At 38.6% G+C, this 20,783-nt stretch overlaps 2 protein-coding genes across 2 annotated transcripts; one reads left to right on the forward strand and one right to left on the reverse strand.

Annotated features, from left to right (window-relative positions):
* Nucleotides 1-1,270: 1,270 nt before the first annotated feature.
* Nucleotides 1,271-2,241, reverse strand: LOC137740797 (cyclin-dependent protein kinase inhibitor SMR6). Its single transcript, XM_068480597.2, has one exon. It carries the CDS (start codon nucleotides 1,892-1,894, stop codon nucleotides 1,562-1,564), a length of 333 nt encoding a protein of 110 aa, XP_068336698.1. The 5' UTR covers nucleotides 1,895-2,241; the 3' UTR covers nucleotides 1,271-1,561.
* A 5,072-nt stretch (nucleotides 2,242-7,313) lies between these two features.
* On the forward strand, nucleotides 7,314-20,331 carry LOC137739026 (A-kinase anchor-like protein). The gene is made up of 18 exons (XM_068478499.2): nucleotides 7,314-7,543; nucleotides 8,636-9,913; nucleotides 10,003-10,131; nucleotides 10,224-10,379; nucleotides 10,462-11,910; nucleotides 12,121-12,249; nucleotides 12,350-12,514; nucleotides 12,603-14,429; nucleotides 14,553-14,828; nucleotides 14,918-15,361; nucleotides 15,443-15,571; nucleotides 15,662-15,817; nucleotides 15,906-16,424; nucleotides 16,528-16,821; nucleotides 16,900-18,762; nucleotides 18,858-19,004; nucleotides 19,095-19,328; nucleotides 19,526-20,331. Exons 1-18 carry the CDS (start codon nucleotides 7,502-7,504, stop codon nucleotides 19,958-19,960), a joined length of 9,672 nt encoding a protein of 3,223 aa, XP_068334600.2. The 5' UTR covers nucleotides 7,314-7,501; the 3' UTR covers nucleotides 19,961-20,331.
* The last annotated feature ends 452 nt before the right edge of the window (nucleotides 20,332-20,783 follow it).

Here is a 20,783-nt window from a genome sequence, read left to right on the forward strand (position 1 = left end):
AGCTAGTTTCCCAGCCATCTCTCAGTTTAGCTCAAAATATCTCTGCTCAAATGCCAATCATTCATTTGTTTCTGGAGGGTAGAGAGAGAGAGGCACTCTGGCAGCCGTTTATTTCAGCTTCACTAAATTCAGCATCCATGTAAACCAGTGAGAGAGCTCACTTCTGGTTGTTGCAGGCTGCCAGCTGCCATGTTTAGCAATCTCAAAAACTACAGTAGCTTAAAATTTTGAAAACAATAATAACTAAAACATATTTAATGATTTTCACTTGCAGAGTTATTTAACTAAAAATATTTAGCATTTCTGTGGGATCCATTTTTGAAATTTTCGCCATTTTATATTTTTCAAATAGGGAAATGTTATTAATATTGTAAAAATCTTATTCTACACTTGTCACATTCCGGTCCGGACGGGACCACTTCCCGGGCCCGACTCCACCGTAGCACGATATTGTCCGCTTTGGGCCCCCAGCACACCCTCACGGTTTTGTTTCTAAGAACTCACACGAGAACTTCCCAGTGGGTCACCCATCATGGGAGTGCTCTCACGCGCTACTCGATTAACTTCGGAGTTCTAACGGAACCCGAAGCCAGTGAGCTTCCAAAAGGTCTCGTGTTAGGTAGAGATGAGAATATACATATAAGGATCACTCCCCTGGGTGATGTGGGATATCACAATCCATCCCCCTTAGGGGCCCGACGTCCTCGTCGGCACACCACGACCAGGGTTAAGCTCTGATACCAAATTATCACATCCCGCCCCGGGCGAGACCACTTCCAGGGCCCGACTCCACCGTAGCGCGATATTTTCTGCTTTGGGCCCCCAGCACACCCTCACGGTTTTGTTTCTGGGAACTCACACAAGAACTTCCCAGTGGGTCACCCATCATGGGAGTGCTATCGCGCGTTACTCGCTTAACTTCAGAGTTCCAACGAAACCCGAAACCAATGAACTCCCAAAAAGCCTTGTGTTAGGTAGAAATAGGAATATACATATAAGGATCACTCTCCTGGGCGATGTGAGATGTCACAACACTCCTCATAAGTGTTTTTTTTTTTTTTAATTATAAAAAGTTTAAAATACCAAATGAAAATTTTAAAATGCTAATAACAATTCCCTTCAAATATTGAACATTAATGAGTTTTATGATAATCCATAGTAATCAGAGTCAGCGTTATTACCAATATTGCAATTTTCAACTAAAATTAGTCAGTATAGTTTAATGTACCAAATGAATTAGCGAATGATTATATTATATGAAGTTATGAACTAGAACAAAAAAATTATAAATTAAAACTTGTCAAAATATATGAAGTTATGAACTCAGCTTCTCTCTGGGAATAAAAACTTGACCTAAAAACTAATCTGGAAAATAACCATTACATAAAAGATTTCATCTTTGTACAACACAGGCGCTTTTGCTCTGCTGAGCCACGCCAGGATTTAGAGAGACAGACCAACAGCCCACTATTCACTAAGACAAATAAATAAAAGAAAAACCACAGCAAAAACTCCTAATCTCTGCTCTAATTCTTTGCTCTTGGCAGCCTAAATATTCAACTCAGTTTGCTTTCTCAACATGGAGCTTGAACACCGTTTCCAAATCCGGCGGAGTAAAAAACTCCTTCACGCCATTGAAGTTGCATCTGGAAGGAGGCCGGCTCTTTCTCGGCGCCGGCGGGCACGAAAATATCTCCGGTATTCTTGTTTCTTTCGTTGTTGGGGTTGTCGAATACGCCTCCTCTTCTTCTCCGTCGTCGCTCTCTTTCCCCCTCGCCGGTTTCGTGTTCACTGGCTTTAAGCAAGTCCGGACTGAGATTCCGGCGATTACGTACTTCTTCCCTTCGGATTCCATGCCTCCGTCCGCGACCTGGGACTTCTTCGAAAAACCCATGTCTCAGTTTCTGAAGCTGTTTTCCTCGCGGAAATCCAGCCAAAACAGAGCAAGAACAGAGCAAAAAAGGTGGGATTTTGATGCGAGAATCAGAACAAATCAAGGAAAAAAAAAGATGGGTTTTGATCTGGGAATCGGAACAAACCAAGAGAACAAGCTGAGAGAATCGGAGGGAGAAAGATTGGAAGAAAGAGTGAGAGAAAAGGGTCTTTGCTTCTTCTTCTTTGAGGAAGCTAAAGACTTTTAAGGCGGCTGGAGAGAGAGAAAGAGGAGGGAAATTGGACGGTTTGATTGAAAACAAAAGTTTTTTAGAGAGAGAGAAAATAAATTAGAAAGAAAGAGCTTTTGTGCTGAGGAATAAAGATGTATATATATACAGATACATGTATATGTATTGGCAAAAGTTAAAACAAGGCTAATCAGTGTGGGAATTGAAAGAGAGAGCTGCCCGGGATTTTGCGGGCAGCCCCAAACCGAGTGAAATGGATTTTGGCGCCCAAAGTTTTGACGTTTGGTTACCAACGGCTCTTTTTCCCGCTATGGGTTGAACTGTGAGATTACGGTTTTGCCCTTGTTCAGAATTATTACTTTCTGGGGACTGGTGCTGGCCTGTCAGTGCACAATCACCGGCATATGGAACGTCGTCGTGTTAAGGTTAAATCAACGGTGTACTATTTATTGTCTGGTTCTGACCAACCTTAACCTGGGCCTGGGCCAAAATCAGCAGGCTTCAGACTTCAGTTCAGCCTTTTGGTTGAATTATCTGGTAAGGTCCAAAAAGGGAACACCTCATGTTGGCCGAGTGCCACGCTGACAGCATCTCAAGTTAATTATGTATAGTTATTTATATAATTGATTTGAGATAATGTCAACTAGTACAACTGCATGGAGTTCTTTTCTCATAACAGACCGCTTTACAAATTTTAAAGAAAAATTAAATAGTCAAAACTCAAAAGGCAGAGTAAGTAGCGTTTTCAATGGCGAATGGCTGTCGAGTGTGATTCATCTATTTACTTAAGTCAAATGGGAGTTATGAATCAAGAAAAGAAAAATAATGCATGTGTACGGATCAGCTTGGCCTCTTTATTGGCATATTTCTTGATTTTACAAGTATTTGATTATATATTTTAAGACACGTTTTTTCGGTTCTAGACATATTCGTAAATGTTTATAAATTAGAATAATTCAAATACCTATAATTTAGTGAATACATGAAAACGAGAATTGGAATGAGTTCAATTTCCTCTTTATCTACAACACATCATAATAGCTTTTTCAACACTGTGTCGGTGTGGACTTTGATTCACTTTACAACTACACTATAAATTTAGTCTAGTTGAAATTCTTTACTTCCATTATGAAATTAGCAAAGAACTTGGCTTTTAAAAAAATAAAATAAAACAATTAATGACAAGCCACAGTTTTACATTCCTTGTTACTATCAATATTTTTAGAAAATTAGCAAACAATTATGCATGTTGATTTGCAGTTGGATGAATCTGCCAAACTACATTCACATGATTTACTCGCATACGGGAGAAATCAGAGGCGAGATTTTCTTCGATGCCAGGTGTAGGGCCCTCCCTGGGCGGCCAGCCACCTCAGCCACCCAACTCAAATCACGTGCGTCTTACGTAGTGGGCCCACATAACCCCTGGCCAATCGGATATTGCAGAAGGCAGTGTCGGTTGGCCCATCACTGCGCTTGATCTCATCTTTTACCAGCTACAACATTTTGTTTTTCTTTGGACGGTGCTGATCCACATCACTGCTCGTTAGCTCAAAGCCGTGGAGAGAATGGTAGCCGTCGGATATGGGGCAGCATTAGCTTGGTGACTTGGGACGTGACATTAATTCTTCTTGAGTTTGGTTGGACTGGACAGTACATCCTAAATATGGCGACATTGACCGCGGTTTGACCTCCTTATTTGAACAATGCCTAAGTCCTAGGGTTTTCATTTTTATGGTGATTTTGGTAACATTCAATACGAGAATATTATATCTCTTTTGTTACATGACACAATGTCTAATTCGATTTGAATTATTGTTATAAATGCATGGACTATTGCTCGCAGCATATATAGAACAATGTATAATAATCAAACATTCTTTAATCTTCAGAAATGACGAGTTCATTGTTTTCACTTTGAGTAGAGAAATAAAAACTACAGTTGGATGTGAAATGCATGACATACAATATTGTACGTAAAATCTCTTACTTCCAACTATTTCAGCCAACAAGTAATGTTTTTGTTTTGTAATATGAATTTTTTAATTTCATTTAAACATTTTCAAAGCATTTTAAAGCAAGACGTATAAGCATGCTGCATACCATAAGCAAGGCCGCAAGTTTCTTCCGGAAGAAGTGGTCAAAGTGTAAAATAATAACGTTATTTTTCTTGACATATAAAATATATATATATATATATATATATTCATTTTGTGAAATATATGCCTAGCAATTTCTTATACAACCCATTAAACCGACATGAAATAATATGAAAATAACAGGTTTTGAATCAACTCTGTTAACGAGTTGGGTTGTTACCCGACAATATATCGTTTGTCAAATCTAGATATTAAACACGACAATTTCTTGTATGACCCGTTAACCCAACACGAAACAATACGTTACGATAATGAATCAAGTCGTTGTTGGATCACTTGTTAAAACCTATTAAGATAAGTTTGAAATGATATTTCTATTAAAATAACAAATATGACACAAAAATGATTTGAACACAACAAACAAAACCCGTTTGTCAAGTCTAATTCGAACAAGTAAACCCAAGTTGCTATCTCCTTTTGCTTATCCACATAGGGGCGGCGAACGAAAGCAATCCTATGCTTTTATTTGGTCGGTTTTGATGGAGATTGTTGTCTTGTAATTTTATGATAATTTTCTCATATCCAAACACAAAGTTAGGTATACTATCTGAATTCTTGAGCAATTTTAATTTGACACAATTATTCTACCTATTTGGACGGTGTACATGGTCATCAGTACAGATCATCTAGCTGGATGATGCACTAAAAAAAATCCACGTCAGCCCGATACTCTTTCGGTTTATGGTCCAAAAGGCCAAAGCTTGTGTTAGAACAATCAGACCACGTCATTTACTAGTCATCTATTGTGAAAACATGATACTTTATGTGTTTTGATATTACTTGATTTTACCATCAAAATTGAGAATTGGTATAGTCAGACAGCTTTATCGAAGTTTTACTCCTATACTTATTATGGTAATTCTGTAAAATTCCTAGAGATAAGATGCATGATGCAAATATTGCTAACAATTTGCTTTCATTTGTTGGTAGAGAATAAACGGAAAAGACACGAGGACAATCGAGGAGCAATGGATGAAGAGGGATGGGAGAAATGTAAAATAAGAAATATACGTGGCGAATGACATACAAAGTGAAAACTAAACTCAAATTGAAATAGGTTTCTTTGTTTCTTTTTGAAGTTTTTGATTTCATTACATTTGCTTAATTTTTAATCGACCATCCATTTCAATTTCAATCTGTAAACTTTCTTCTGATTCACTAATAACTTTAGTAAGTGATAAGTAAAAGATTTAACAAAAGGGAAAAATAATTGAGGGAACAAATGATACAACTGAATAATTTTGTCCTGATAACACCAACCTCCCTCAATATAATTAACAACAAAACTAGTATTCCAATCGGATGTTGAGATTCAATGAGATGGTTTCTTGGAATTCAGATCATCTTTGCATTTCGCAGTCCAGAGCCAACGAATTGAGAAATTTGGACTGTGCAGGAGAGGGAGAGAGAGTTCCAAATTCTTGAGGTTGGTCTATAAAATTAACTAACGAGAATCGTAGAATTTAAAATGAGTTGTTCAAATCTCCAAGTCTCTGAGCCATAGAAGGTCTCCAGGCTTGCCAACGTGGACCTTCATATTATATTTGTTTCATAAATTTTCAGATGGGTGTTTAAGTTTAAATATCATTATCACGATCGTTATCTAGGAGAGAATATAGTCTTTGGACTCATTATAAAAGCAGGCAACCAGAAGCACTTGCTGGAAAACTGCTTTTTTATATTTTCTTTCACTAAAATAACTCAGTTTAAGACGATTTGGTAACTTCATACGTAATCTTCCATGTTGATGTGTGCAACTTCCACTTCAAAAACTTTCGAAGGCTGTCTGCAGCTAAACCATCACAGTGATCAGGTTAGACATCCAATCTCTACTTAGTACTTTGTTAGAAAAACCTCGTCAGTTCAAAATTCAAATATCATGAATGATGCACAATTAGACTTGGAATGTAACTTAAATTGGCAGGTCAAGTAATTTTCAAATCAATGATCAACAATAGTAATAATACCTCACGTCGACAATTGTCCTGCATAAAAAAGTTAAAGAAGGATAAGGAGTTCGGTTACACTTTATTTTGAGTTAGAATCTCAATTTCTTTCGTGATATAAAGCTCAAGTGCTACACATGTTTAAAGTCATCCGATATGCATTTTCACATATTTAGCTTGACAGTCTCACAAAAAAGAGGCGTCTAAAAATATCGCACCTCAACTTCCTTTAGCAACAGAAAGTATAAATATTCACCTTAAATAAGATTTTCTGCAAAAGCAAATTGTATTACGCAGATTGGGGAGCTGTACAGTTGAAAACCTGTGGTCAGACAAAAAGGAAACTGTCAAGAAGTCTGGCTGCTTCCATCTGTAGGTGGATTAAAATATCCTAATCAATCTTATTAAAGAAAAAACCGATTACAAGTCAACAAGACTCTTTATAGTCGGACATCTATCGTAAGAAATTTTACCATTGCTTTATAAAAGCGGCTGTTTTGAACTCGTGACTTTTCAGTATTAAAGAAGCAACTTTTTCGTTGCATCAACGCTTGCCATTGTAATCAATCTTATTAGCCTTAGAATTTAGGGAGTTTTAACGAAAAGCCCACGGCACTGTTCACTTTAACGAAAAACCACATTTTTACACTAAAAAGTCAATCGTGATACTATTCACTTTACCCTTTATTTTATCCTTATCGTTAAAACTCAAAGTTTTCAAACTCTTTTCGTTAGTTTTCCTTATAATTTATTGATCCTAATAAATTTCCACAGCTTCTATAAAATCTGCATCAGTGTTACAAGGCCATGTGGGAGATCGATCAATCAGTAGCAGTAGGACCATTGCCTTAGTGGCCAACTCACACCAATAAAACACATTCATAATATACAGGGAATTTTAACAAGAACCTCACAATATTGTTCATTTTAACAAAAAATCATATTTTTACACTAAAAAGTTAATCATGGTACTATTCACTTTACCCTTTATTTTGTCTTTATCGTTAAAACTCAAAGTTTTCAAGCATTTTTTTATTAGTTTTTCTTAATATATATATATTATATATATATAAAGTTGCAATTTTGTCACTTCTTTGGCTGCTTTTTTCCTATATACCAATCAAGTGAATAGTACAGATAGCTAATTATCAAACTTTCAACTTTAAATCCCACACGACGGATTCAACTTAAAGCAGCAAACCTTTAAGCTGGCTTTTGAAGTTCTGATCAGAACCAAGTTTCTTCATGCGACTCAGAATCCAGAAGAACACCGATGGCAACGGAAGCTGATGTTCCGGAATCCATATCCGTCACGGTACAGTTTCTTCATCACTCTCAGTCAATTAACATACCGTGTTTTTTTCTTCATGTAATATTATGATCGATCGTTGTTTGTGGGATATAATTATATCTTATACGATGGTTTTCGTAGTTTAATCAGGTAATCGAAAGATTGATCCGTGTTATCTTACGGTGGTGCGTAAATATTATTTAGGCAAGATCATGTGTTACTAGTTTCAGCAGTTTGTTTTTTGAGCAAGAAATCCAGATAGAAACGTAGATAAAAAACAAAGACCACCCCAAGCCAACAAGACTCTCCGCCTTGCAATGGTCAGAGAGAAACGTTTAAATCCAGATAGAAAGTAGATAAGTGAAAAATATCAACGTAAACTAGTATGGTTATGCTTAAACTTGTTTATTTCTTAATTAAGATTAGTGTTATATAGTCATTTTTTTTCATAGAAAAATACAAATGTTGCCATTTCTAGATTCATAATCAAAGATCGAATCTAGGAAATAGTTGTTTTGACTAAACACTTATGGATTCTTTTGCAGTTTATGTTAATTCGAATCGATTAGTATGGTATATTTTTCACATTAGTAACAGTACGTCTATGTTTCTGCTTTACGAATATGATTTTTTCTGGGCAGTTCTGATAGTATCAAGTGTTATTCCTATTTGTCATTTCTAATCTCCAGAGTTTTAACCCAATTAGCAAATACCTTAAAAACTTTTTGAGTTATGGATCGGGAATGGAACCAATGGAGATGCTCGGTTACAATTTAGAATATGTTATTTATATGTTTGCTCTGGTTTTTGTTGTTTTTGATGTTTGAAACGGTTTTTCTTTATCCATGGACAATGAGTTTCGATGTATTGGAACTTGGGAGTATCCGTATTTATAGAAGCTTTAATTTCCGTGACATTCTGCGCAACGAAAAAGAACAGAGAAATGAGGGGATTCTAGTTTCGAATTCCATGCTTAGATTGATATTCTTCGTTGTATGACAGTTAAATTATCTCATTTCGCTGAGCAACGAACGATCTCTTGCAACATCTTCTTCGTAAAATAAACACGAAAAGTATAGGAGTTAATGAAAAATTAACAATTCCTTTGTAATGCAGACAGAAGCGGGAGACGGATATGTGTCAACGGGGAAGTTTGACATAACTGTCGACCAATGTTCCCCATTACAGTTGAAAAAATCCGAAGGCCAAGAGGATCAACATCCTGAACCGGTGAAATGCTTTGTAGAGGGTGAAACGGCGCGTGTTGAAAGCAAGAACGGAGTCTCAGAGTGCGGAAATCCTTTGGAACCACTCTCAGATCCAAAGGTTGGCAAACAAGAGACCTGCGTAGCGGAGAGTGTCCAAGTTGATGAATCAAATCAAGCAGAAACAGGGATTCCAGATTGGGAAAATGGAGAAAAAGGAAGTGAAGAAAAGGAAGCCGTGGAGGCAACGGAGAAAAAGTCTGAACAACATGTTGAGAGTAATGGCATTGTAAATGCTGAAGCAGCGGAAGCATCGAGAAGTAAGATAAACCTTGATGAACACGTTCAAGTAATCTCGGACCAACAGGATTCCGTGGATGAAATTCCACCGCAGAAGTCTTTTGCCATGGTGTATGAGGAAAAGGGTCCTGAAGTAACCTTGGAAACTAAAGAAAGCGCTGAGGACAAGCTCGAAAGTGCATCCATGTTAGATGACCACGAAGAAAAAGCTGGACTTGGAAAGGAAATCCAAGAGAAGAACATCCCAGATACTCCATTAGCCACACAAACAGAAGATATCATTGAGGAGAGTCCAAAAGAAGTTAAGAACCAATATGAAACCGTTGAGGAAACTCCCGAAGCTAGTGGCGCTGCAAGTGAATCAGTTAAGGAGAATGAAAATGCAGAATGCCAGGTTGAAATTCCATGCACGAAACGCGAGGAAGATACACTGAAAAAAGGTGAAACACTGGATACAGGAGAGGCTTCAGTGGTGGAGGAGGAAGTTCTTAATGTTTCAACTGTGAAATTTGACGAAGGTGATCGGGGAGATGGTACCAACCCAACTAAGGATGACAAAGATGTAGACACATTTACCGGCAAAGTGGCTGAAGATGATGACTATACTAGTCCAGTCACAATTACAGAAACGAGTGCAAAAGTAACACCAAGTGATGAAGAAAGTTCACCACAGACCTTGCAGAAATGTGATTCAGGAGAGGAGCTTCAACATTTGCGGGACGTGATGCCTGAGGAAACTAAGACAGAAACATCCCGGGAGAATGCAGAAGAAATTACCTGCACGAAAGAGGAAACAACAACTCAGAACACGCAAGAATCCTTGGACGAAGAAAAGAAAGAAGCCACTGAAAACACAAACAATTTAGAAGATGACAATGCAAGGGACGAGGTAAGATTGGAGTTAACGCTTTTTATGAGTTTTTATGTCTGGTTTATGATCTGTCATCCCAGTTTATGATGGTTTCATCGCTAATGCAGGTGCTTGAGACTGCCGGTACAGAACAAGAAACTGGAGAACACGTGGTTAGGGAAATTCATACCGTCGCAGAACCACCTCAAGATTTCGTTGATAAAGAAACAAATGAAGAAACCTCCACAGAATATCAGGTTTACTTGAACACAAATATAAACCCTACCGAAAGTGCTATCCTATTTCTTCATCTCCAAGTATATGACCTTTCGTTTGTTTCAAATTTTAGGCATGTACTGAGGCAGCTGATTTGAGTATAAATACAGCGGAAAAGAACTTACAGGAACAGGCTATTCTGGAACTCTCTTCTCCGTTGGTAGTAGAAGAAACAGCTAAGGAAATCCCAAAGGGTGAAGAAACCGATGCCTTGATTCTAAAAGAAGAGGTTAGCATGATATCAGAATTTTTGATTGTTACATTTTAGTATTCTATTACAAATTCCAATCAACAATTGGTATCCTCTGCAGAAAAAGGAAGAAGATGTAGAATGTAACGAGCCCGCTGAGGTAAAGAGTATGACACGTGAAGCACTACCTGAAACCACAGAGGACATAACAGAGCCAAACAAGGACCTCAATGCTCCAATTTCAGAAGAAAGCAACAACACATTTGTTGAAAATATTTCCTCTCTCGCTGAGGTATCTGAGACGGAAACTGAGAAAAATATTCAGGAGAAAGATGGCCTGGAGGTTAGCAATTCTGGCTTTGTGTCGGGTGAAGTGAGTCATGTAACAGGTTTGAAGGAAGCTGAAACAGAAAATGAGGAGCAAAAAGAAAATATTGATACTGCTCCGGAAGAGAAGGCTCAAGCAACCATCTTAACAGATGAAACGGCCTCGGAAGTTGAAGATATTGGTGTACAAGCAGGGGAAAATTGTGAATCAAAAGAGAAGTTGGAGGAGCATATTCCAACAGCAGCAGATGAGGGTGAAACATTCTTGAAGGAAGCCGAGGCAGAAAAGAAGGAGCAGATAAAATATTGTGATATTGCTGCTGAAGAGAAGGAAGCAAACATCTTAACAGATGAGACACCCTTGGAAGATACCGACGTGCAAGCAGAGAAAAATGTCAAACCAATAGAGAACTTGGAGGAGCAGATCCCAATACGAGCAGATGAAGGTGAAACAATCCTGAAGGAAGTCGAAGCAGAGAGCAAGGATGAGATAAAAAATACTGATGTTTCTCATGAAGATATTGATGGACAAGGAGAGGAAGTTGTCAATTCTGAGGAGAACTTGGACAAGCAGATTCCAACAGGCGACTGTGAAACAAGCTTGAAAGAAGCCGAAGCAGAAAAGGAGGAGCAGGGGAAAAGTACGGATATTGTTCTGGAAGAGAAGGGTCCGGAAATCATCCTAACAGATGCAACATCCTTGGACGTCGAAGATATTGAGGTAAGAGCAAAGGACTATGTTGAATCAAAAGTGAACGTGGAGGAGCAGATTCCAATAGCAGCAGATGAAGAAAAAACTACTTATATTTCTCTTGAAGATATTGATGTACAAGCAGAGGAAAATTTCATTACACGAGAGAATTTGGAGAACCCAATTCTAACAACCTCAGATGAACAAGAAAGACGCTCGGAAGAAACCGAAGCAGAAATTAAGGCGCAGGTCAAAAGTATTGATATTGTTCCTGAAGAGAAGGGTCTAGAAACCATCTCAACAGCCGAGACACCCTTGGTCCTCGAAGATATCGATGTAAAAGCAGAGGAAAGTTTCAAATCAAAAGAGAATGTAGAGGAGCAGACTCCAACAGCAGCAGATGAAGGTGAAAAATCCTTGAAGGAAGTCAAAGCCGAAACCAAGGAGCAGATCGACGAGGAAAATTTGAATCCACAAGAATCCTCAGATAAAGAAAAGGAAGAAGTGACTGAAATTACAAACACAATAGAAGATGACACAGAAAGGGAGGAGGTAAGATCCGAATAAACTTTTTTATGAGTTTTTCTTTCTGGCTTATCATCTAACAAGTTCTCCCTACACGGTTTTGTTATTGGTCGAGATGCAGGATTCATAACGTATCACAGATAGATATGAACATGCGAAAAAATGATGTTTTATTTTAAATGGCACAAACGGTCTATTTTCTCCTTATATACCATGACGGTTTCATCTTTAATGTAGTTGCTTGAGACTACCAGTACAGAGCAAGAAACTGGAGAACATGTGGTGCACGAAATTCATACTGTCGCAGAACCCCCTCAAGATTCCATTGATAAAGAAACAAATGAAGGGAACTCCGCGGAACATCAGGTTTACCTGGACACAAACATAAAGCCTACAAAAGTGGTGTCCTTTTTTCTTCGTCTCCAAGTACATAACCTTTGTGTTTTTCTTTTCCTTCCAATGTTAGGCATGTACTGAGGCAGCTGATTTGATTACAACAGCAGAGGAAAAGAACTTAGAGGAACATGCCATTCAGGAACTCTCTTCTCCGCTGGTAGTAGAAGAAGCAACTAACGAAATCCCAAAGGAAGAAGAAACCTACACCACCCTTACCACGCTTCTAGAAGAAGAGGTAATCTAGCATACGATATCAAAATTTTAGATTAGTGCATTGTAGCATTATCTTTCAAATTCAAATTTACAATTCATATCGACAACAGGGAAAGGAAGGGCATGCAACATGTAACGAGGCCACTGAGGAATATGCGGCTGGGATTGAGAAAAATATTCAGGAGAAAGATGGCGCCACACCTAGCAATTCTGAATCCGTGTCTGGAGAACTGAGTCATGTAACAATTTTGAAGGAATCTGAAACAAAGATCGAAATGCAGGACAAAGACATTGATACTGTTCCTGAAGAGAGGGGTCGAGCAACTATCTTAGCAAATGAAACGGCCTCGGAAGTTGAAGATATTGATGTACAATTAAAGGAGAATTTTGAGTCAAAAGAGAACTTGGAGGAACAATTTCCTATAGCTGCAGATGAAGGTGAAATATTCTTGAAAGAAGCCGAAGCAGAAAACAAGGAGCAGATAAAAAATGCTGATATTGCTCATGAAGATGTTGATGTACAAGTGGAGAAAACTGTCAATTCAGAAGAGGACATAGATAAGCAGATTCCGCCAATAGCAGATGAAAGTGAAACAAGCTTGCAAGAAGCTGAAGCAGAAATTAAGGAGCAGGTCGCATATGCTGATATTGTTCCTGAAGAGAAGGGTCTAGCAGCCATCTTAACAGATGAGACACCCTTGGAAGCAGAAGATACTGGTGTGCAAGCGGAGGAAAGTTTCAAATCAAAAGAGAAGTTCGAGGAGAAAAATCCAATCGCAACTGATGAAGATGAAACATTCTTGAAGGAAGCCGAAGCAGAAAACAAGGAGCAGATAAAATTTAGTGATATTGCTCCTGAAGATAAGGGCCTAGCAACCATCTTAACAGATGAAAAGGCTTCGAACATTGAAGATATTGGTTTACAAGCGAAGGAAACTTTCAACTCGAGCAAGAACTTGGAGAGTAAGATTCCATCAACAGCAGATGAATATGAAACAAGCTTGAAAGAAGCCGAAGCAGTAAATACGGAGCAGGTCAAATATACTGATATTGTTCCTGAAGAGAAGGTTCTAGCAAACATCGTAACGGGTGAAACATCCTTGGACGTGGAAGATATTGATGTAAAAGCTGATGAAAATTTCGAATCAAAAGAGAACATGGAGGAGCAGTTTCCAACTGCACCACATGAGAGCGGAACATTCTTGAATGAAGCTGAAGCAGAAAATAAGGAGCATATAAAAAATACTGATATTTCTCCTGAAGAGAAAGGTATAGCAACCATCTCAACAAATGAAGCAACATTGGATGTGGAAGATATTGGTGTACAAGCAGAGAGAAGTTTTGAATCAAAAGAGGACTTCGAGGAGAAAATCCCAATAGCAGCAGATGAGGATGAAACTTTCGTGAAGAAAGCCGAAGCAGAAACCAAGGAACAAATAAAATGTAGTGAGATTGCCCCGGAAGATAAGGGTCTAGCAAACTTAAGAGATGAAACATCCTTGGACTTGAAAGATATTGATGTAAAAGCAGATGAAAGTTTTGAATCAAATGAGAACCTGGAGGAGCAGATTCCAACAGCAGCAGGGGAAGGTGAAACACGTTTGAGGGAAGCCGAAGCAGAAAACGATGTTCAGGTCAAAAATGATATTGCTCTTGAAGAGAAGGTTCTGCCAACCATCTCGAAAGATGAAATGGCCTTGAACATTGATGATGCTTATGTGCAAGCAGAGGCAAATTCCGACACAAAAGAGTTCTCAGACGAGCAGATTCCAACAGCATCTGATGAAGGTGAAGGGAAGATAGCACATGGAAATGTAGTTTTGAATGACACACCTAGAGTGCAAATTCTTGAAGAAGCAGAACCGAAAGTGGGAGTCGAGGAGGAGAGTTGCAAGTCAGAAGATCAACCTGAAAAGACTAACACGATAGTTGAAGAGGTACACAATAGAAAATGTGAAAGAATGTATTCATCTGACATGAACACACAGAATTATAAACAAACACTAAACAACATATTTCTATATCTCTCCTTATTCTTTACGAAAATTCAATGTCTACAGGTCTTTGATGAGCCAAAGATCACAGGCCGAGATTTCAACAAAGAAGAAATCGTAGAAGGTAATGTCGCAAGTTTTGCACAAGAATCAATTGAAGAGGATACAGTTAACAAATCTCAAGAAGACGAAAATGAGAAGAAAAAATTAAAGGAAGAGGGAAGCTGTATAGAGAGCTTAAAAGAAGGCAATGGTGATGGTCTCTCACCGGAGTACATTCGAGAAGATGAAAGTGAAACGTTGAAAGATGATGAAAAGGATGCAGTGAAGTCCGAGGGAGAGGTCAGCTTACAAGGCACACTTTGTCTCTACATGAATTTTCTTTTTGTATGTGTATGTCTATATATAAAATATAAGTTATATTTGTGCAGATTCTTAAAGAGCCACAAACTGATGGAGTAGATGAGAGCATCACATGCGAGACAACTACGACTGCTGAAAGGTCTGAAGAAATTGTTAGTACTTCACTGGTGAAATATCAAGTCGGCGAGCAGAGAGAAAGTAGCAGTCCGGGTTCAAGGGAGGAGGGTAGCAATGAGGACACATTTTCTATCAAAGTGGCCGAAGAGGCCGATGGCAATAATGGTGCAGTCAGAGTCACAGAAACAAGTGAAAATGTAAATGATGAAGAAGGTTTACCACAGGCCGTGCAGAAATATGAACCGGTAGAGGGGCATGAAAAATTGCTGGATGAGATGCCTGAAGAAAGTAAGACAGAATCATCGAGCAGAAAGGCCGAAGTAGTTACCTACACAAAAGAGGATGAGACAACGCCCATGAATGATACAAAAGAAAATGAAACTGAAGTAGAGGAGGTAAGATTAGCATAAACAATTTATGAGCTTTTATTTTTGAAACTTATGTCACAGTTTATAATCCTTTCATCTGTGATATAGGTGTTTGAGATTGCAAGTACTGAACAAGACACGGGAGAATATGCAACGCGTGAAATTCATACAGTTGAGGACAACGCTCAAGAGTTCCATGATAAAGAAACAACTGTAGAAAATTTGAACGAATATCAGGTTCACTTGAACACGAAAAAGAAAAGTGTACTGAAATACATGATCACTCTTTTAGTATTCTCCATTGTGAAACTCTTTTTTTCCATTTAGGTGTCATCTGAAGTAGCAGATTCGGGCACAGATATTGTTGGAAAGAACTCAGATGAACAGGCCAGTAGAGAACTCTCTTCTTCGCTGGTAGGAGACGATACAAGTAACGAAAGCTCAAAGCAAGAAGAAAACTATATTTCGAGTCTGAAAGAAGAGGTCAGCTTGCATACAATGTAGAAATAAGTTTATTAGATTGTTCAATTATATCATAACTTTAAGATTGTCGGTTTACACATTATACTAGGAAAAGGAAGTGAATGTGGAGTGTAAGGAGCCGGTTGAGGGAGCAAATGCGACACACGAAACAAAATTTGAAACGTTAGAGGACAGTATAGAGCCAAAAGAGGACCTGTATGCTCATATTTCAGAGGAAGAAACCCACACAGAAGAAAGCAGTAAAGTAGTTAATTCGCTGCAGTCTGAGGAATCTGAGAAAGATGGCTGTTCAGATTTGGAGGGTGCTGAAGCAGAAACCAAAGAGCAGGTCAAAGATATTGAAATTGATCATGAAGAGAAGGGTCTAACAACCATCTTAACGGATGGAGCCACCTTGGAAAATGTTAACTCAGAAGAGTTTCCAGAGAACCAGATTCCAACAGTAGCAGATGAAGGCGAATACAACACTGATCTGGCGGGAGATAAGGCTGCAGAGGAAAGCCTTCAAGTGCGACGCCTTGAGGAAGCAGAACCAAAATTGAGAGTTGAAGATGAGAGTCGCGAATCTGAAGACCATCCCGAGAATAAGAACATGATTGTTGAAGAGGTATGTAATATACAATATGATGACTATAAGTATGTGACACCCATGCACACTTATATAGAAACGCTAAATTTGTATTCTCTAACTTTTCCTTTTCTTTGTGAAGCCTCAACTGCTAGAACAGGTCCTAGATGAGCCAAAGAGCACTGACGGAGATTTCAGTGAAGGACAAACCACAGAAGGCAATGCTGCAATTTGTGCACCAGAAATAATTCAAGTAGAAACTGCTAAGAACTCTCAAGACAGTGACAAAGAGACAGAAAATTTACAGAAAGAGGGCAGTGGTATCGAGAGCGTAAAAGCATACAATACTAATGACCTGTCACAAGAATTTACTCCAGAAGATGGAAGCAAACATTTCGATGATAACAAACAGGATACAGTGAAGTTCGAAGGAGAGGTCAGCTTATAAAGCTTAATTTGTCTCTAGGGAGATTATTGTTTGTCTATTTTGAATATAAACTTATTTTTTGTACAGATACTTAAAGAGCCAGAGATTGATGGAGTAGGTGAGAGCACCACATATGAAACAAATCAGATCGTTGAAACATCTGAAGAAATTTTAGATGCTTCACCAGTGAAGTATGAAGAAGGTCAGCCGGGAGAAGGTAGCAGTCAAGATTCAGCAAAAGCTTCAAAGGAGGAGGATGTTAGTGAAGTCGATGACAATAATGGTGTGGTCACAGTTACCGAGTCAAGTGCAGTGGTAACATCAAAAGGAGAAGAAGATTCAGCAGAGGCTTCAGAGAAATATGAACCGGAAGAAGAGAAGGTACCGGTCAGAATTAGTGATGTAGCAGATGCGAAAGAGGTTTGCGACTTGGAAGATAAAGCTTCTTTTGCCGAAAAGACAATAGAAGAGACAAGCTTGCAGAAGGAAGGGCATGCAGAGGTTTCTGAATTGGCTCTGGAAAAGCTAGATGTTGATGCTGCTGAAGAAGAATTCAAAGAAAGTTCTGAAAGAGTTCCTGAATGTGATTCTCGGAGCATTGATGTAGTTTCAAAAGATGAGATCATTACCAGTCAGACACTTGACAAAGGGATGTTACAAGAGCAAGTTGAAATACCATCTTGTACATTGCTTACCGAGGAAAAGGAGATCAAATCTTCTCAACATGAGCATGAAACTCCAACAAAAGACAAGAATATAGAAGAAGAGCCCGAAAAGGAAGTGCCAGCTGATGGAAACGTGGGAGATTTATTTGCTGTGAGGTCAGAAGACAAGACACCGTTGCAAAAGGAAGAGTCCGAAGAGCTCAAAGCTTCTGAGTTGGCTCTGGAAAAGCTGGATGCAGGTGATACAGAAAAAGAAATCAAAGAAACTTTTAAGACAATCTCTTTATCCAATTCTCAAAGCACTGATGCAGTTTTGAAAGATGAAATTGTTGCTGATCAAACACACCTTGAGGCATCTTATGCTTTGGTTCCCAAGGAAGAGGAGCTCAGAACTTATCAAGACGATCGTGAAACTACAACCCAAGAAAAAAGTATAGAGGAGTATGCCAAGGAAACAGAAGTGCCAGCTGATGAAAATGGCAGAGATTTAGTTGCTGCAACATTGGCAGAAGAGACACTGTTGCAAAAGGAAGAGCCCAGGGAGCTCAAAGTTTCTGAATTGGCTCCAAAAAATCTGGATGCTGGTGAAACGGAAGAAATCAAAGAACCTTTTGAAAAGGTGTCCAAATCTGATTCGCAAAGCGCTGAAGTTGTTTCGGGAGATGAGACAACTGCTTATCAGACACTCAATGAAGGTATATCAAATGAGGAGCTTCAATTACCATCTTACACTTCACTTCCCGAGGAAAAGGAGTGTCAGGCAGGTGAAAGTGAAGTGCCAGCTGCTGAAAATGGGGGAGATTTAATTTCTGCAATGTCAGTCGAAGAGACAATCTTGAAAAAGGAAGAGCCCGGGGAGCTCAAAGTTTCTGAATTGGCTCCAGAAGAGCTGAATGCTGGCGAAACTGAAGAAGAAATCAAGAAAGCTCCTGAAACAGTATCTGAACCTGATTCTCCAAGCACTGACGTGGTTTTGAGGGATGAGGCCATTTCTGATCAGACACTCCATGAAGGAATATCAACAGAGAAACTTCAAATACCATCTTCTATATTGCTTCCCGAAGAAAAGGAGATCAAAGCTTCTGAAGAGCATAGAACTACATTCTGTGACAAGAATATAGAAGAAAACGCAAGCAATTTGCAAATGCAAGTTGATGAGAACGTAAAAGCTACAAGCATGGAGGAAGAGACAAGCTTGATAAAGGAAGAGCCGAGGCAACTCAAAGCTTCTGATTTTGAGCTTCAACTTAAAGCAGAAGTACCAAGGAAAAGTTCAAATGAAGAGGTAATATTTACATATGGACTCATTCATCGTGTATCTCTTTTCCTGCAGTTATCTATATGTTACAGCAAAAGTATTAACCTGGGGTAAATTAACAGATCAAGGAGGATGAGAAACTTCCAGAAGAGTCGGAGCCATATTCTGTCAGAGAAGAGAGCCATGATGAAAACAAAGCAAAAGGTGAAAAACAAGGAGAGCAGATTGATGAAACATCTACGATCAAAACAAATGAACATCAGAACGAGGTCAGTGAATAGAAAACAAACATTCCTAATTATCGTTTTAACATAAATTCTCATTACTTATAATTTTGAATTTTTAATCCTATAATCCAGTTGTCTGAGGTAGATGGAAAGGGAATTGCTAGTGACAAGTATGAAAGACAGCTTACATTTGAAGGCCTAAGTATCAAGGAGAAAGACCCACACTTTATCGAGGATAAGACAACACATGACGGCTTTCCAGAAGAAGAGAAGAGAGTTGAGGAGGCAGCTTTTGAATTTGGTCTTAAAAATCAGGGAGATGAAATAAACTCTAAGAGCAGCATAACATCAACCCAAATGGAAAAGGTCAGATTGCATGAGACCCTCACTTCTTTCTTGCCACTCAAGCTATTTATTGCACACAAAAATTCTGCTTAGTTATCTACAAGAAATAAACATTCCTTTATCTTTCTAACAGAAATTTCAATCTTCTTCCTTAAGAATTTTTATATTGTTGACCGAAAAAATCGATTTTGAAGCTTAACCATTCATCTCACAAGCAGGATTCAAGCACTGAGGTCAGCCGTAAGGCTCCTGTTGTTGAAACTTCACAAGGGATTGAATCAAATGAATGTGGAAAAGTAATATCGACTGAATCAGGGGCAGTTTCGTTACCTAATCTTGTGCCTGAATCAACAAAAGAAACAGCAACAGCTTGCAAAGAACTGAAAACAGAGGAGGACGAAGAAGAAGAGCACGAAATTTCTGAACAAGTGAAAATGGATGAAGAGAAAGGAGAAAACGAACACAAAAACCGAGAGGCAGGATATGAGTCCCCCATCATGGTAGAAGCCTCAAGAGATGCTGATGTCAATGTGAAGGTCGTTTCACATAAGAAATCTAATAACATTCTTTCGGGTATCAAGCATTCGATGTCCAAGGTGAAGAAAGCCATCATCGGTAAGTCTTCTCATCCAAAGACGCATTCAGAAAAATGAATGAAAAAAAATATGCAAGAATCCAGATGAGTTCCAGCAGTTGAAGAATTGGGTGCTTTAAGGAATTTTGTGGGTGTGCTTCCAAGTTCCGATTGTTATCGATAACATCGAAGAGATTTGAGTGTGATGTGTGTGATTGTGCAGCTTGAGTTAATATTCGTTGATGTGTGAAGAGTGAGCTAAATGATTGCAGGACTGTAAATTTGTAATTTGTGTACAGTAAAGGTCAATTGTATATGTTTCTCACTTCGATTTTTTGAGTGAAAAGTGAGATTTTTGAATATTTAGTCACAATTTTCATGTACCAATCCTAAATTTGAGTGTGCTAGCTCTATTTCGAGTGGCAATAATATTTGCTGGTGGAATCGCAAGTATTAGGGTTTGGAAAGGTGATCCTCTCTTGCATTGAGGACACAGAGTCCCAGTAACGTTATCCGTCCAATAGATGCTATCAACCAAAATTTTTTTTCAAGTTGCCAACCAATTTTAGTATTGCACTTGGTGTACCGGGTAGTGTTTTGGCACAATGAAAAATCTGTCCTTCAGCATGCCATATTCATGGCTACCCATAGACAATAAGATGGCATGAGCAAAGACGAACTCAACGAACTCTTTAACAATGATCCAGAAATAATGCATTAAGATCATGAGAATATTAATTTAGTATTCAATATAATCTACTGAATGAAATAAACGAGTGAAAATATTCAAGTATTTAAACCACAAAAATTCATGAAGATCCAAAAGCTTGTGAAATGATGATAATGGATTAGGCTAGTCGAGCAACACACAAGGCTTGGTCTTCGAACTACAATAGTAGAAA

This window comes from Pyrus communis, chromosome 9 (assembly GCF_041283825.1).
Source record: "Pyrus communis isolate YQ-2024b chromosome 9, ASM4128382v1, whole genome shotgun sequence".
Taxonomy (NCBI): domain Eukaryota; kingdom Viridiplantae; phylum Streptophyta; class Magnoliopsida; order Rosales; family Rosaceae; genus Pyrus; species Pyrus communis.

Coding starts and splice junctions, on each gene's coding strand:
- LOC137740797 (XM_068480597.2), bottom strand. CDS start 1,894: ATGGGTTTTTCGAAGAAGTCCCAGGTCGCGGACGGAGGCATGGAATCC.
- LOC137739026 (XM_068478499.2), top strand. CDS start 7,502: ATGGCAACGGAAGCTGATGTTCCGGAATCCATATCCGTCACG. Junction 11,911..12,120: donor ATGACACAGAAAGGGAGGAG/GTAAGATCCGAA, acceptor TCTTTAATGTAG/TTGCTTGAGACTACCAGTAC. Junction 18,763..18,857: donor GGAAAAGTTCAAATGAAGAG/GTAATATTTACA, acceptor GTAAATTAACAG/ATCAAGGAGGATGAGAAACT.